The 17347-nt window shown below is 44.1% G+C and overlaps 1 protein-coding gene across 9 annotated transcripts in view; it reads right to left on the bottom strand.

The window, feature by feature from the left end:
* The window catches only part of HDAC6 (histone deacetylase 6), a 172015-nt gene extending 155629 nt beyond the window's left edge, over nt 1-16386 (bottom strand). For 2 of the 9 annotated variants that reach the window (XM_029611481.1, XM_029611472.1), the window contains exons 1-2: nt 8888-9105; nt 5157-5310 (exon numbers count right to left, since the gene is read on the bottom strand). In XM_029611481.1, the coding sequence (XP_029467341.1) occupies nt 5157-5261 (105 nt within the window). In that variant the 5' untranslated portion in view covers nt 5262-5310; nt 8888-9105. Of the gene's footprint in view, nt 1-5156; nt 5311-7329; nt 7426-8810; nt 8851-8887; nt 9106-9132; nt 9391-16267 lie in introns of those variants that run through there. The other 7 variants (XM_029611433.1, XM_029611413.1, XM_029611422.1 and 4 more) reach the window with 7 other exon arrangements.
* Nucleotides 16387-17347: the final 961 nt, after the last annotated feature.

Below are 17347 nucleotides of genomic sequence, written 5' to 3'. Positions count from 1 at the left end.
TGATATCCTTGAGTGACTATTTCTAGCACCCAGCGGTCAGATGTAATTGTCGACCAAGCTTGGCTGAATGCTGTGATTCTCCCTCCCACAGCCGTGGAGGTTGGTGGCCCTTTGAAATTAAAAAGAGGTTGGTGGCTTTGAAGTCGTAGCAGGTGGTTGACCTTGCTGACGCTATGTGCGTGGTCTCCCTTGACGTTGTTGATTATTTTGTGGTTGTTGTCAAGGTGGTTGTAGATAAGGTTGAGGTCTGTATGATGGATAGGACCTGAAAGAGAGTCTGTGATATGGCGCTCTTCTAGCCAGTGCAAAGTAACAGCAGGAGAAAATTCCATAAGTACTGGAAGTTGGCAAGGCCTGAACCACAACATTTTGTTCCTTTAATTGAGCCACGGTTTCTTGGAGTGGATCTCCAAACAGATTATCACCCCGGCAGGAGAGGTTAGCCAATTTATCATGAATGTCATATAGCACTAACCTTGAGCCATGCTAAATATCTGGCCACTATGGCCAATGCTGAAGCTCTTGAAGACGTCTCAAAGCCTTCATACACCGTTCATAAGAGGTTTCTAATTCCCTCTTCCATGTCTTGCATCAGTTGCAGTGGTTGAGCGGTAGGGTCTGTGTCAGGAAGGAGTCCCTTGAGCTGTTGTAAGGATTCTATATAGAACTGATGTTGGTGTATTCTTGCTCCTAACAGTTGATTGGAAGATCTTTTTTCCAAAATCATCTAGGCAGTGTATTTGAGTGCAACCTGGACTTCTTGGCCCGTTGCATGGCCGACTCTACTACAATCTATGTGTGAGGCAGTTGAGGAGAAGGAATAGAAGGTTAACTGCTGCATTCTGAATTTCATGTTGGCCTTCCTAGAGACTGGGGTAATGGAATATGGTGTCTCCCATGATCTTTCAAGTACTGCATCTAAGATACTCTATGAGATGGCAGAGCTGATGGATCGGATGGGAGGTCAAAGATCTTTAATAGTCCCATCGTTTCTGATCTGGGATCTGGTAGTTTGTGGGCCGCTACATTTAGTACTGAGCCTATCTATAACCTTTGGGTACGTCAGGTCTTCAGGTGGAGAGTATGGTTCTTGGGGACCTTCTGGAGGGTCAGAAGGATACCTGGTAGGATGATTGAACTGAATCAGGCTGAGGCAGTGGAGGTGAGTTGACCGGCCTAGGTGTTGTAGGCTGGGGTGACAGCTGACACACCACTGATGGGTCTTTTCATGGTATAGGCTGTGGGAGTATTAGAGATACATCTGGTGATGGTAGCTGTGGAATTTCCTCAACCGGAGAGGTGGGAATCTGTGTAGGGTTTGTGAATCCCAACTGTAGGGAGAATAAGCAATCTGAGAAAGCAGAGGATAACTGGGCTATTGCCTGTTGAGTGCCTTCCTGTACTTGTGGTTGTACAGGCAATGGAGAAGGCTGGCTGGGTGGAAGTGCAGTCAACAATATGTCAGTACTACCCATATGTGGCTGATTCAATTTGAGGTGCTTCACCAATGGTTCTTGTAATTGAGGTAAAGCAAGTTTATTTTTTGAGACAGAGGAAAGGTCTGAAAAAGCTTTCTCTGAGGAGGGGGAGTATGAAGATACTCTAATCAACTCATCTTCCGAATCTAGAGGTGATTCCAGGCGGTGAATGTCTGACCTATGGAAGGAGGTTCCGAAATCAGAAGGTGGAGTGCATTCTTCTGGTTCGGTAGTAGGCCTAAAAGATAAGTTCAGAGGTTGTAGCACGATGAGAAGAAGTGTGAGCTGGTACCATCTGAAGTGATGGCACTACAGTGGGTCTCTGAGGATTTAGTAATTAAATAACTTGAAGTTCCCGCAGTAGAGTGTTTGGAGTGATGTATCTTCAATTGTTTTACAGGATGCATCGATTGCGTCGCTTGAGCGTTGAAACCTGCGCCAGTATTCGTGGTTGTTTCTGCGAGGACGCATGCGCCGGGGTATGCGTCGGAACTTTTTTTGACCGATGATCTTGAGCTTGCTTCGAGCCGTGCGTCGATGATTGAGTCGAGCGATGCTTCGAAGGGTGATTTGATTGACGCTTTTGAGTCTTCAAAGAATGCATCGATGCATGTTCTTCTGGAGCCTGCGTCGAGCAAGCAGGTTCGGAGCGACTGACGCTCGTAGACGGTAGCGGTGCTTTCTTCGACGCATGTGAGAGCTCGGCAGAGTCTCCTTGATGGTGAGTCGATGTTTTAGAGGACTTTCGCTTCTTAAATTGTTGTGGATCCTTCTGTGAGGTACCTGGTTCCAGTGATGCCGCTCTCCTAAGCAAAGGGACATGCGAGCCTGAGAGAGATGTTTTTAATTTTTCAATTTTTGCCGCTCTCTGGCATTGCGCCTGTGGCGACATTCGACCACAGTGCTGGCATACTGTTTGGTCGTGGTCTAGGCATAGATAGCAGGCCTCATTGTCCATCGGTGATGAACATGATCTTCCCACAAGTGCAAGGCTTGAAACCTGATAGTTGAGGCATAATTTTACTGGATGGTTTTCCTTCCTATCTGACTGGATCGATTATTTTTTTTCTTTTACAAACGAAGCTGAGGAGAGTCGTGGCTCTGCGTGTGTTCCTGCTTGCGGAAAAGACAGACTGAGGAGAATCTGATCAAGGAACCCAGATCAAGGAACTTAATATCTATTAATTTCATAACATATTAGTTGATAATTACCTAGTTAATCTCTATCGCTCTTACTCCTACTTCACTTATTCCTAGCTACACTAGCCCCCAAGTTCAATACCCCTGTTTATTGTAACTTTGTTTTTTCGACCTTATTTATGTTTACTTGGTTTTATTTTTACTTCTGGTTTCCCCTGTTCCATGTAAACCGGCCTGATATGAATCCCATTTAAATAAATAAATAAATAAATAAAATCTGTCTTCCTGTGTGGGAACACAAGCGCAGCCACACAAGCTCTGTATCAGCTTTGAGAAGCTCCGCATCCGACAAGACTGACAGTCCCATGACAGCATGGCTAATTTCGACGGGAAACTTAATGATACAGCCCCAGAAATGAGGCGGCGGCAACTGGGGTACCTCCAACTGAGGAAGAGAAGGAGAGGACGGTATTTAGCCCTGGTATTGAGTTCAGTAGACTATTGTAATTCATTATATGTTGGTCTGCCTAAATATCTTTTGAAAATTCTCCAATTAATACAGAACGATGTGGTGAGAATGATTTGCAGCCTACAGCAAGGTAATGAGATAAAGCCCCATATGAAAAAATTGCAATGGTTGCCAACAGCTCTAGCAATTTAAATTATCCTCTATGCATGGAGCAATCTATGATGAATGCAGATGTCTGTCAGATAGAGTATCTGTGTATTTACTTAATCGCTCTTTGTGATCTCAATCCCAAAAATTACTTGGTGTTCTTTCTAGTAAAGAGTTTAGATTACAGTGTACCTGGCTGAAAGCTTTTTCAATCCATGGTCCTGTTCAGTAGAATAAATTGCCTTTAGATCTATGATAGAGAATGATAAGACTTAGAAATAAATGAAAAATGTTTCTATTTTCACAGGCTTATGCAGATTTGTGACCATTAGTATGTAAAGCTAGATGATGCGACTATTGCATTTTGTTTTATTTTGACTGTATTATCTTAATTCTGTTTGTTTTAATTGTTACCCATCTGTTATATATTGGATTTGCAGACTATAAGATTTTAAAATTAAAAAATAAATAAAAATCTGTTAATAAATCCTCATGGAAACCCCCCCCCCTGGCCTGGACTGCTCAGAGGGAATGTGTGAGTGAGCTGTCACTTCTGGAGCTGCGTTTCCAAATGGAATTTGAAGTGGCCAAGGACCCTGCTCAACAGAGAGGGAAAGCTAGTCTTTCACTCCAGGAGCTCCATGGAAGTTCCTTTTTCAGCCTTCCAGGCCCAAAGTCCACAGAACAGGATGCATATTCACCATCTGCTGAAGACAGAGAATACTGGCAGGCTGGTATCAGCACAGAGGTATATAAGGAATGACATCAGCGAGCCTATTGATATCTGTCTCCATCTGCTGGTTGGCATGCAAAACCCGTTTGTCTAGACTGGATGAAGAGGAACATTGTTTTCTGTACATAAAATCAGTGGGAGTTGCAAGAGAAACCTACACTGTGTATCTTCCTTAAATTCAGCTCCAGCACCTGGGCTTTTGTGGCTGGGCTCTGCTTCCTTTACTCCTGAGCTTTGTAAGGCCCTAACAAAGTCTCCTGCAATAAGATAATATAAAAAAAGCAGACTGATGGTGGATGGGGAGAAAGGGAAGAGGCCTGATCCTTAGAAGGGGAGCCAGGGGAGAAGGGGTGTGATAGGGAAATGATACAGATGGCTGCCCTGGACAATCACTTGCACGCATCACGTTTTAACTTGGGTTTGTGCACACTTTTTTAACTCCTGATGCATTAGCTTGATCCATCGAGAATTAAAATAGTTTTTAGCCCATGGATTAAGAAACTATGTGCTGAATTACTACATCGGGCTGTTAGTTACTAAAGGGGGAAAACAGATTATGCTACTCAAAATGTTTTCTGGCTAGCTGATGTCCTGGGTCAATAGTGATACCTAATGCTTTCCTCCAACTATCTAATGACATGTTATTTAAAGATTACATCACTTTTGCATGCTATTTCCTCTCTTTTTCCATCACCACTCTGCAATAATGAGCAATAAACTTAGATATGAATTGGGAGTCACAGAGCAGACACACATAGGCATCACTCAAAAGAATTATTAAAAGGTTTTTTGTTTTGGTTTTTTTTTTTTTAATCACAGGAGGTGGATTTCAAAACCTCAGCCCTAACTAACTTTTCCCTGTCTTGCCAGCCCAAATATATCTTCAGGTTTTCATACAGCAACTCTAGAATGAACTTGGCAGCCTCAGTGCCCTTGAACATTTGAGCAGAAATCCCTCTTACTCAGTCTGAAGCATTATGAAGTTGTTTTAATATCCTCCATGACTAAAAAGTTCTCTGGAGTGATATTTCTTTTGCACAGTTGATTTGTTTTGTGAGTAACTAGCAACTGTCTAATTCCGGTTAAATAGTAACTGGCACAGCATGACCCTTTCCCCACCCCCTCCTCTGTCTTTCCCTTAAAGTGGCAGTCTCTCTCGCCAGCCCTCGTAATGGAAGCTCTTCTGTACCAGTGCAGAGGAGGTGTTGGTGGCGACATTCTCAGCTGGGAAAGAAGGCGACCGGGAGGATGAGCGGAGGTTTCGTCGGTCCACCTGATCCTGGGGACAGGCCATTTCCAGAGCCTTTAGTCAGGCTGTTGTACTGCAGGACAAGGTGGGCTTTCTGTAAGTGCACAGAAAAAGGCAGCAAGTAGGAGGAGAAGGGGATGAGAACAGGTTGGCAAACGAGAGTCAGACAGAAAAAAAAAAAAAAAAGGGCATTGTAATAACTTTAAAAAATAACATAAAAAAGTCAAGCCTCCTAACCAGCACTAGGGACAGACGTCGGAAGTGGAAGAGATCAGCATAAAGAAGAAAAAATGAAATTAAACTTTCAGCTACTCCTCCTGCCAACCAGCCATTAATCTACTCCCACCTCCAAAACTAACAGGCCGATACAGAATGGTGCGCTCAGCCAAATGTGCCATTTAGCACCTGATTGGCCGCACATTTTTTACACACATCTATTACCCCTTATACTATAAGGGGTTTAGCGCGCAGAAAAACACACAGTCAACCCCCCCACCCCCGAAAACTAAAAGCGCTCATCACATGCAAATGCATGTTGATGAGGCTATTAGTTAGTCGGCCGGGATACTGAAAGTAAAATATGCAGCCAAGCCACACATTTTATTCTCAGAAATTAACGCCTGCCCAAGGGCAGGCATTAAATTCTGAGCAACACAGAAAAGTGTAGGGAAAAGCAGTATTCTGCTTTTCTATACTCCCTCTAACTTAATATCCTAGCAATATTAAGTTGGAAGAACCAAAAATTTTTTAAAATCTGCCTGCTGTTCCGTGGGTTAGAAAAACCTTCGCTCAATTTTACCAGCTTCTGTTTTCCTAACCCATAGCTGTCAGCAGGTTTGGAAACAGACACCAGTAAAATAGAGCATCTGTTGTCAGGTCCCGCTTACAGCCACCTCTTCGCTAATAAGGAGAGCCAGGTAGACAGCCATCCAGGAACCTGTTTCCTGGAGCGGAGGCTTTTCTTGTTAACCCATCCTGGTGTATTCTGCTACCAGCAGTGAAGATTTCCTAGGAAAGAAGCAGGAACTACAAGTCCCACTATACACCAAGTGTTAAGAGTCAAAAAACATGACTAACCAAAATTCTGAATCCAGAAAGCCAGTTGTCTAGAGACACTGGGATATCTGTTTGTCATATAAAGTATTGTGTACAATGTAACCTATAAAGGCACTGCATACATCTCTTACTGTATAAGCACCAAGTAGTCCTGGGGGAATTCTTCGCTACCGCAGAATTGCCATTTTCTGTGCAGAAAATGGCAGAGGAGACCCCGGCATGCTGCAGAGCACACGGAGATGAAGGCCCGTTGAGAGTGAGTGTGAGTGTGTGTGGAGAGGGGGCAGTGAGAAAGGAGAGGGATGCTTGAGTATGGGTGCCAGAGAGGGAGCCTATATGAGGAGATTATGAAGGAGTGTGTGTATGTGAGGGTGCTAGCCTGTGTGAAGGGATTGTGTATGTGTGAGACAGAGCCTGTGTGAAGGGGTGCATGAGAGAGAGACATAGGTAGCTGTGTGAGGATGTATGCGTGAGAGAGAAAGGGAGCTTGTGTGGGTGTGAATGCAAGAGTGTGTGTGTGTGCACGAGAGTGAGGGAGCCTGTATGTGGGTGTGTATATGTACTAGAGAGAGAGAGGGAGCATGTGTGTGTGCGCGAGAGAGTGAGGGAGCCTGTGTGAGGGGCAGATCTGAGAACAGGTTCAAACTCTGGGACTGGCGATAGAGTGGAGGGGAGAGAGATTGGCAGATAGAGGAGTTGGGGCCTGAGAGGGCAAAGTGGCCAGGGGAGTAGGGCGAGCAAGTGGAAGGGACACTTACAATGAATTTCTAGGGAAATTCTACACCTCTAAGTAAGAACTTTTTTTTCTGTACTAATTTAAAATGTAGTTACTTAAAGACTATCATGTAAATTGTGTTATTTTGACTAATATAAAGTTTACAGAATTTTGCAAAATTTTAAGTTTTTGTGCACAGAATTCCCCCGGAAGTAGCACCAAGTATCCATCTTACAGAATGAGAGCAATTTTCAAAAACCATTTACCCAGATAAATAGGCTACTTGAAAATTGCCCTTTTCCCCCAGATAAAAGTACATACAGGGATCAAAAACAAACCTACTTTTACCTGTGAGAAAAGTAGATAGGATCACAGGCAGGCTACAACATGTATAGTTTTATAATTTCAAAACTATGCATATTTTTCAGGGAAAGATATCTGCAGAAAAAGCAGATAAAAATTCCTATTTATAAATTTGACTTCCTGCTACAAAAAGATTCTAGAGCAAGTTACAACAAAACAGACTTTGACATAGTGAACAATTAACTCCATCCCCCTCTGACCAAACACCCAGTCTTCCCCTCCACATATTAAACCCTTCCCATCTTCTCCCTACCCATTTGCTTCCAACTACCCCCCACAAATCCCATCAGAACCCCATAACATTCACATCACTTTCCCTTTTCAACTATTACCCATAGCCCTTTTCTTCCCCTGACCTCCTCTACTTCCTTCTATAAAAAAAACTTAAGCCAGGTTTTGACCTTTTGCAAAATGTCAATTTAATTTCAAAAGCAATAAGTAGACAAACAAGCTGCCCCACATATAAATATGCAGCCAAAGCAATATATAGACTGCTTTTTGATGTTTTCTGACAAATGTAGTCAGAGGCTGCTTGTCTTGATAACCATGGCATCTACTATACTGCTTTTAACCACCTGAGATAGCTAGGCAGCCATCTGCTTAGTTGGGAGTCCAAATAAGAGGCACAACAAACGACATCTGTCAGTTGCAAGCCATGACTTAAAATTGAGGGGGGGGGGAGATGGTCAACTCCCTCCGTAGGTACTTTTCTTCTGGCAATTTACAAACGAATTACATTTGTACTTTCCCTTTCAGAACTGGTGCAAAATCCACAGAGGAAAGTACCCATAGACTTTGCACGTATCTACATAGTTTTGAAAACTGCCCCTATAAAACCATCAAGAATACCTCTAATCAAATAAGTGTCTTATTAACGGGAAGCTTTGAAAATGTCAGGGACATGATTCTGAACAAGGTTTGTTTTTTTTAATTGGATCCATTCGTATGCAATTTTCCAGAAACTAGGCTAGATTAGATTCAGGTGGAATCTAGTGTTAACAGGATAATCATTCAAATACGTCAAATGTCAAACAGTTTCAAATTCCTAATAATGGCAGAGCATTAAATCACCTCCCTGGAATACTTCACAGGTTCTCAAAACGTTACCACCTCATCCAGGTCAATCTGGAAAGGCTGAATCAGTCCTGATTTTGCCCCACTGCACGTACGGAACCGTAGTTCTTCGTTTCCTCAAGAAAGATATAGAACTGCGTCCTCATGCAATGCACCGAGGTAGCGTCAGGACTGGATCAGCCTCTCCAAAGTTGACCTAAGTGAGGCTCTGGTTCCGTATCACAGCCCAAATGGGATCGTCCTCAAGTCACGGTTGTCAAGCCTTACACATTTGGTCTTAACCCAAAAAAAAAAAAAGAGAGGCCGAATACCCTTCTTAGCTTATAACAGTGACGCCTGAGATACCAAAACCCTTCCCGGACCATAACTGAAACAGTAAAGGTTACCAAAGCCGTCCGTAAGAAAAAGCATCTCATCTAATAATAAGTCTCTATAACACGACACGTTCATGCACACAATATACCCTGCGAAATCCAGCCGCTCCCTGCAGCGACGTCACTTCCGTGAGCGGCAATACCGCGTCTTGAAAAGGGCCCGCTGAGTACAAGCAAACGAAGCAGCCCCGCCGCTGCTGCCTTTTCATTCACTGCAGGTCACGGTCACTAATCATTTACTACTTCGCTTTCAGAGCGCTCACAGGAAGACAAGAGCTTTCCCACTGTGGTCGCGGCGACGGGCCACATCGGGTCACGTTAACACGTCACTCACCATGCGACGTCACGGCGTCGTCCCCCTGTACTTCCTCCCTGCTCCCCAAACCCCGTGCTGATGCCACCCGTGCGAACGCCACTGGCGTGGGGCGCGCGCCTATCCACGGCCCCAATCCTCCCGTGGATGATTTGCGCGCGCAGCGGGAGCGTCACTGAATTCCCACGCAACTAGAGCCGGGACTACAAGCCCCACAAAGTACCGGAGGCGACCGTCATTCAGTATAAATAAAATGTATAAATAAATCACATAAGTTATTTATTGAAAAAATGTCAAGCTATAACATATTAATCCGGGGCGGATTTGCCAGTAGGTAGGGTAGGGAAGGACCTCCTCAGCTGGCTTCAGTCTGAAGTCTGAGCCCTATGGGGCCCCATACGGTAGGTAGATTCCCACCAGCACCGTGTGTTCAGAGTTCAAATTGAAGCCCATCTAAAAACCCACCCGTTTTAGACTGCTTTTAAATCTTAAGCCTGTTGATTCGCCTTTCGGACTCATTACCTAATTTTAACATTTGTCTGTTGACCCATCTGGTTGTCTTGATTATACTGTAAACTCTATTGAGCAGAGAATGCCTGGTGTGTTGTTTGTACAGCACTGCCTACATCGAGTACCGCTCTAGAAATGTTAAGTAGTAATAGTAGAAACCAGCAGCGGAGGAAGCAGATACAGGTAAGAAATCTTGCTTTCCTCTAGTTACTAGTCACAGGTGGACACCATGTGAGTCACCTTGGATGAAAGTGGTTCAAAAAACTTGGAATTTGACTGTTAGGAGTTTGTCAGTTTCAGTAGAATCTAGTTAAGACTATACTCAATGAATTCATGAATATCTTCGCAGACAGATTAATCAAGCATCAGAACGTTTCACATGCAGTTGGATTTTCAGTGATGCCAATCAGAATGAAAGCATGCAACTTTCCATTAGCACTAAGGCTGATTGCACAATGTTTTAGAGCCTATCACAGGCTCAAAGTGGGCAGCACACCTGTCATTTCTGTGAAGAAACCAGATGGAGACATATGCATCTGTGACTCTTACAAGGTCATAATTAATATGGTCTCAAGTCAAATACATTTCTGTGTGTACTTCACTCTGTGACCTAAACACTGCTTACCCCCCTTTCCAGGAATGCCCTAAAACATATGCACATTGTGAACCCATACATTTTAGTTGTTCTGAAAAAGGCAATTTTTAGACAGGTCAATTTACCCTGGTTAAATTGCTTTTGAGACTGGTAAATGGCTTTGAAAGTTGTCCTGGACATATGCATGTAAATACAGCTTTAAGATATTTATCATACAAACATTACCATTAGAAAGCAGCAAGTGTCATCGGTATTTATAGACATATTATTAAAAAAAAATACTGTAAACGTCAACATAACTCAAGAACACAAAGATATACAGACATATACTGTGCATCATTTATTTTATTTACAATAATTTGTATTCTGCCTATTACCAGATTCTGTTCTAGGTGTGACAGAAAAACAAATCAAATGCAAGTCTATGCACATAAAAATGGAGGAGATCAATGAAAGACCACCCATGAGACCACCACATCTCTGCATTTAAGTTGTTGCTTTCAACTTTCATCAAGATAACTCCAGATCTGACTTTACACATCAGCTGCGTTCATGATGAGATTTTCTGAGCAGGCTGTTTTTGAAACCATCATCATACCTAATTAGTTCACAAAAATTATTTTGTTCTCCATTGATACTCTTGTCCACCAATCAGGAGAAGCCTTGGTGTGATCTTATTTGATTATCTCAAGGTAGCAAAACATTTTGACAAGGCGGTGGCAGGAGCTGGAGGAATGCTGAGATGCAACAAGCAGGGGTGTGGCCTGCTTGTTGCAGCGGTTGCTACCCCTAATTGAGCTGGATGTTCACTTGGATGCAGATCCGGCGCTGCTCTCTACATTGGTGGTGGGGTGGAGGGGAATTAGGGCTGGAGGGTACTGGAAGCCAATAGTAACAGGTGGGTGAGAGAAAAAGATTTAAAAAAAAAAAAAAAAGATAAAGTGCGTAGCTTGCTGGGCAGACTGGATGGGCTGTTCGGTCTTCTTCTGCCGTCATTTCTATATGTTTCATAGGGAAAGAACCAGTAGAAAATAAAAAGATGATGTTTGATGAGACCTCTTCTGAAGTACTGTGTCCAGTTCTGAAGACTGTACCTTTTGAATTGAGAAGACTAGATGAGCTTTACAGTCCTTAATCTGCTGACAGATTCTATGTTTCTATAATCAAGGTAGAGGCAGTCCAGAAATAAACTATGAAAAGCGCTATGAAATAAGACTTAAAGATCTAAATATGTATACCCTAGAGGAAAGAAAAGAGAAATGAAATATGATAGAGACATTCGCAGTACTTAAGAAGAAATTTTTTTCCAGTGAATAGGATGTTTTAGAAAAAGCGGTCAATTGGGTAGACGCAGAGTAACATCAGAAAATATTATTTCTCAGAGAGCTTGGTAGAAGCATGGAACAGCTTTCTAGTTTCCCAAACCAGTCCTGGTGACCCCACAGCTAGTCAGGTTTTCAGAATATGAAAGATGACTATGCATGACATAAATGTGCTTCCGCTTCACCCTGCAAACTAGTCCAGATAAGTGGGATTTTGCTCGCTCACCAGTAGGTGGAGGCAGAGAACGTCTTCCTTTTTTCTGATGTCAGCCTATATATTGTGGGATACCAGGATATATACATGGGAATGCAGAAAAGTGCATTCAGTGGAACACACAGTTTTACCTGCAGTTGTGCACACATTTTCTGCAGGTAAACCTTACTGCCAATGCAGTAAGGAGTTTTACCTGCAGAAAATGTTCAGATAAAACTGTGCGTTGGTCTTAGCACCCTTGCATGGAAATTGTATACAAATGAGTGCATTAGCTATTCCTTTCCAATGCAGAGAGCTGGGCTGAAATAGCTCCCATTTTCTTAGTGTCCACTCAGATGAATCCAAGACAAGTGGTTATGCACCTTTACCAGCAGATGGAAACAGAGCAAACTGACATCATAGTTTGCTCTCAATTTAAAACTCAGTTACACGCTACATTGTGCATACTATAACTGTCACATGCTATATTGTACATATTGTATATATAGTATCTTTTAAGAGGCCCCCTAGCCTAGTTCTAATTTTGAACTTTGCAACTTTTGTTCTATGTTTACCCATTAATGTTTAATGTTACAATGTATAAATGGTAAGACACCCCTGTCATACTATTACAACTGTTATAATGTGAACCGATGTGATGTACTCCAACGAATGTCAGTATATAAAAGCAAATAAAAAAATAAAATAAATAAATATACCCCTGCAGTGACATCAGCCTGCCAGTATTCTCCATCTCCAGCAGATGGTGGACGTGCATCTCCCTACTGGGGATTGCTTCGATTTAAAAAAAAAAAAAAAAAAAGGAGAAATAAGAAAAATACATTTTCCCCGCTCTCCTGCAGTGATACCAAAAGGTCCCTCCCCCAGCTTCTGTAGGCTAGGCCCCACTCTGAGGCTTTTTCACTGCGCGCCGCATGGTAGGTCTCAACAGCTTTCTCGTGATTTCTTTTCGTTGCCCTCCATAGGATTGTCGTCAGTGTGTGCATCCAAGTTGTGCGACCAGTGTTTGGACACCTAGGCAGGTCTAGTAGTCTGCATCCAAGTTAAGCGGCATCTCAAGTGGCCGTCCACATACTTGTGCGCACATGTTGAGCATTGTTGTTTGCGTTATATTTTTGTGGCGCTTAAGCCTTGGGCACCTAGGCATTGGGACGCCAAGGTGCGAGATGCCTAAGTGTTGGCCGCCTAATTTTTGGATGCCTGGGTTGGCCACCTAGAATTATTGGACACCAAAAAAAAAACCAAAACCCAGAGCTACATGCATGCTTCCAGCCACGATCAACATGCTGCCAGTCTAATGGAACCTATATCTAAGAAACCTAAGTGCCTCTCTCTTTGCACTACCTGTCATTCGGGCATCTCATCCAGGAGTGCCCGCTGACTTGTGCCAGCGCTGTTTGGAGGCTCAGAGAAAATTATCTTCCTTTGATTTCACTAAGCCTGGTTCTTCCCAGTCGGATGTGGGTCTGGGTAAACTTTTCAGGTGGGCCACTTGATTTTGAAACTCGGAACTCCCCTAACTGGATCTTCAACAAGGGAAGGCAGCTCAGTGAGTATGCCTCAGGTAGCTCCTGGTCTGGATACTTCTACATTTTCATAGATAGAATTTTTCCAGGGATTGTAATCCTTTCTACAGGTGCAGTCCTTAGCTCCATCCATTGCTCCCAGGTCAGAGTCACAGGTGCAAACCTTGCCTGGATCTACTGGTAAGCACTGGAGTACTCCTAGAGTGGAAGCGGGACTACTCAATAGAGATCTAGATGGCACGGATGATGATGCCAATCCAGAATCTCTTGAGAATGGTGAAATTGCTCCATGATTAGAACCATCTAGGTCTATGCTATGGTTCTTCATAGAGATTAACTGCTGGCCCTGATTTCCCAGACCTTGAAAATGCTTTGGAGTCCCAGGGGAAGAGTCCATGTCTGAGCCAAAGAAAAATCCCATTTTGGTTTATCTGTGTAAAGCCTCTTGTTTTTTTCCCGGTCATGAAGACCATTTAAGAACTGATTGATCTTGAGTGGCGTCCCAGAGGTTAGTTTCAAAGGAGGTCGGGTTTTGGAAGGCCTGTACCTGCTGGATCCAGTGGCGAGAGAGTGTTTACATTTTCCGAAGGTGGATGCACTTGTATGTGCAGTCTCCAAGCGGACAACTATCCCTGTGGAGCGAGGAGTGGCCATGAAGGATGTACATAAGAGGATTGAAGCTATCCTTATCAGGCATTTGAAGCAGTGGCAATGAGTTTGCAAATAGTTTCTTGTTGTTCCCTGGTGGCTCACTCTTGTTTACTTCTCTCCCAAGAGATTGATGTTTCTGGGGTGAATTCCAGGGCAGTTACGGAGCCAGCAGCCACCTTCTTGTCAGATGCAGGCTGCAATTTGGTCCACACCTTAGCTATAGGGGTGGCTTCGGTAATAGCGGCCAGGTGTCAGTTATGGCTGAGAAATTGGTCGTCCGATGCAACCTCCAAGGCTAACCTCACAAAATTGCCCTTTAAAGGCTCACTTTTGTTTGGGAACGAGTTGGAGAAACTGGCCAGTAAGTGGGGCGAATCACCGGTTCCTCAATTACTGGAGGATAAGAAGCAGATGCCATGCTCCTTTAGCATAAGAGCCATGCTAAGGGATTCAAGTGGTTTCGACCCTATGGAGGAACAACCTTTCAGAAGACTCAACCTTTTGGAAGGTCTCAGTCCTTTCGTCCCAGACAGCCCAGAAGGGGCGCAGGCTCGATAGTGGATTCTCCCGAGCCTCCCAATGAAGGTTTGCCAACCCATCCCCAGGAGCAGGAGATAGAAGAGAGAGAGAGACATTCCCCTATGAGAGATGGGTCGAGATCACATTGGATCAATGAGTCCCGAAGGTGATAGAAGGATATGCGCTGGAGTTTCACAGTATTCCTCGGGGCGTGTTCATGGTCTGTCCCTGCAATCCCCGCAGAAGAAGTAGGCAGTAGAGGATACATTGGCAAGGCTCCTCAATCTGAGGGCTGTGATTCCAGTGCCCACATCTCAAGGAAATACAGAGCGATATTCAATTTATTTCATTGTGCCCAAGAAAGACTTTTGGCAAGTCTTGTGGGGGTCAGGAGGCCCCCCCAAGCTGGCCAAAAGTTCCTGGGGGTCCAGCGGGGGTCAAGGAGCGATTTCTTGCCGTGAATCGTTTTCCGTACGGAAAATGGCGCCGGCAGGAGATCGACTGCAGGAGGTCGTTCAGCGAGGTCCGGACCTCTCGAGTGGGGTTTCCCAGATATCCTTAATGAATATGGGGGGCATGCTTGGCGGGAGTGGAAGGTGCCAAGCACAATAACCATTGGTTTAAGTGATACGTTACTCACTGTTCTTCCGATGTTATCTTGTATGCATTGCATTATTCCTTATTATTATTTTTCTAATGATTTCTTATAAAACTGTTGCACGATGAATCAATATATAAGGAAGATTCAATACAAATTAAAATTTAAAGAACTCACATCTTTGACTCTTTACCTATCTCTTACATTTTTTTCCTCTTCATATCCTCATTGTTCATATGTTATTTTAAAATGCTTTATATTTGAATAAGTAAAATTGGTGAAAGTCTTCTGTGCACAAAGCAAGTGCGGGATCTGGAGGTCGTTATATCTGATCTTTAGGTGGCCAAACAGGTAGCTAAGGCAACAAAACCCAGAACGTGCTTGGGTGCATAGGGAGAGGAATAGCTAGCAGGGAAAAAAGGAGGCAATATTGCCTCTGTGTAAGTCTCTGGTGAGATCTCATTTGCAATATCGTGTTCAATTCTGGAGCCTGCGCCTTCAAAAGGATATAAACAGAATAGAGTCGGTCCAGATGACAGCTATGAAAATGGTCAGCAGTCCTCCTAGTAAAGCATATGGTAACAGATTTAAAGATCTAAACATGTATAACCTGAAGGAAACGGAAGATATAATAAAGACATTTAAATACCTCCGAGGAATAAATGAACAGGAGGTCGACCTCTTTCAACAGACAATAGGCTTTGGAATGAGGGGTCATGGGATGAGAATGAAGGGGAGGAGGGTAGACTGAAAAGTAATCTAACAAATATTTTTTTTGCAGAAAGGGTGGTGGAGGCATGAAGCAGCCTCCTTGTGGAGATGGTGGAGACAAGGGCAGTATCAGAATTCAAGAGAGCACGGGGCGATCCATAGAGAATCTCTGGGGAGAGGAAGAGACTATAAAGCTGAGCAGGTGTTGTGTACGGTTCATATGGTCTTTGCCATCACTTTCTCTGTTTCTGTGTTTTATAATGTTCAGAATGAGTCTCCACACACAGGTAAATTCCCTGAAGGGAGAGTACATTAATACATTTCTGACTGGAGTTTGAGATTTATGCAGCCTCTATCAGGTCACTGCAGGATGAGCTAGGGATGTTGTCCGAATTATATACAAGTAAATTATAGGTTGCATTGCAGTGGTGAAGGACTGGTGTTTGTTTCCAAAGCTGTAAAGAGTTACAGAGTTAAGGATGGGATGGGAGGAAGGTGGTGTGTACTTACAAGAGTAAACCAGGTCCTTACGTCCAACAGCTCGGGATTCCTCAGGAATGGCAGCACACTTTCCCACAGCCAAATTCCTTCTTCTCTCTCTCTCTCTCTCTCTCTCTCTCTCTCTCTCTCTCTCAGCAGCTCTGGCTCCAGGTCACACTGGCCTTTGTCTCACTTCCCTCTGTGAAAGTCGGGCTGCTAAGCTCCTTTTATACAGCTATGATTACAGATTTCTTACACCTAGCCAAACCTGCCAGACCCGCCCTCTTCCCAGAGCTCTGCTCCAGGGATCCATTATTACTGCCACTTACGTAGTCTGGCTTCTGCCCCATATTCAGAAGCCGGTTCCTCTCAGGACCTGGTCTTATGTATATTTATTAACCATGCACACACACTGGTTTTCCTCTTACAAAACTGGTTGTGCAATAAACAACAGAGGGTGGTGGTAAATATAGAGGTCATGCCAAGCAAAGGGCGAGGGGGTTAGCAATAGAAGTGCCTCTGGGATCAGTCCCAGACCTGCCAATCAGTGGGAGCCTCCTTCTTCAGCAGGTCATCCCCTGCGCTCCCACTGAGGCAGCCTAAACTCCCACCCAGTGGCTTATTCCACTGGGCCAGTCAGCTGAGGTGGTGGCAGAGAGGGCCATAGGATGTGAGAATTAAGGCAGATCGATTCAGCAGCAGCAATGTTTCCTGACTCGACCTGCTCCTTAAAGGGGCAGGGGTTTATGGGCTGGCAGCATTTGAATTGCTGCCGATCTATGAGCCCCTGTGCTTTCAAAGGTTTGGACTTGGACGGGACATGCTGCTGCCGTTTTTTTGTGGATAGGAGGACGAGCAGGCCAGAAGCCAAAGGCCCAGCAGAGTAAGGTAAGGAAGGCAGGCAGACAAGAGGGAGGGTGACGGATCTTTTGTAGGGATGAGTTGCTCCAGGAGGGGCAGGGAGGGTTAGAGATGAATTGCTTTGGGGGGGGGGGGGGGATGAGGCATGAGATGCTCCAGGATGGAGGTAGGATGGTGAGGGTTGGGGAGGATGAAGGATGAGTTGCTCTAGGACAGGGCTTTCCAAACCTGTCCTGGGGACCCCACAGC

The sequence above is a fragment of the Rhinatrema bivittatum genome, chromosome 1 (genome assembly GCF_901001135.1).
Source record: "Rhinatrema bivittatum chromosome 1, aRhiBiv1.1, whole genome shotgun sequence".
NCBI classification, from domain to species: domain Eukaryota; kingdom Metazoa; phylum Chordata; class Amphibia; order Gymnophiona; family Rhinatrematidae; genus Rhinatrema; species Rhinatrema bivittatum.
This window is presented reverse-complemented; position numbering and strand designations above follow the sequence as displayed.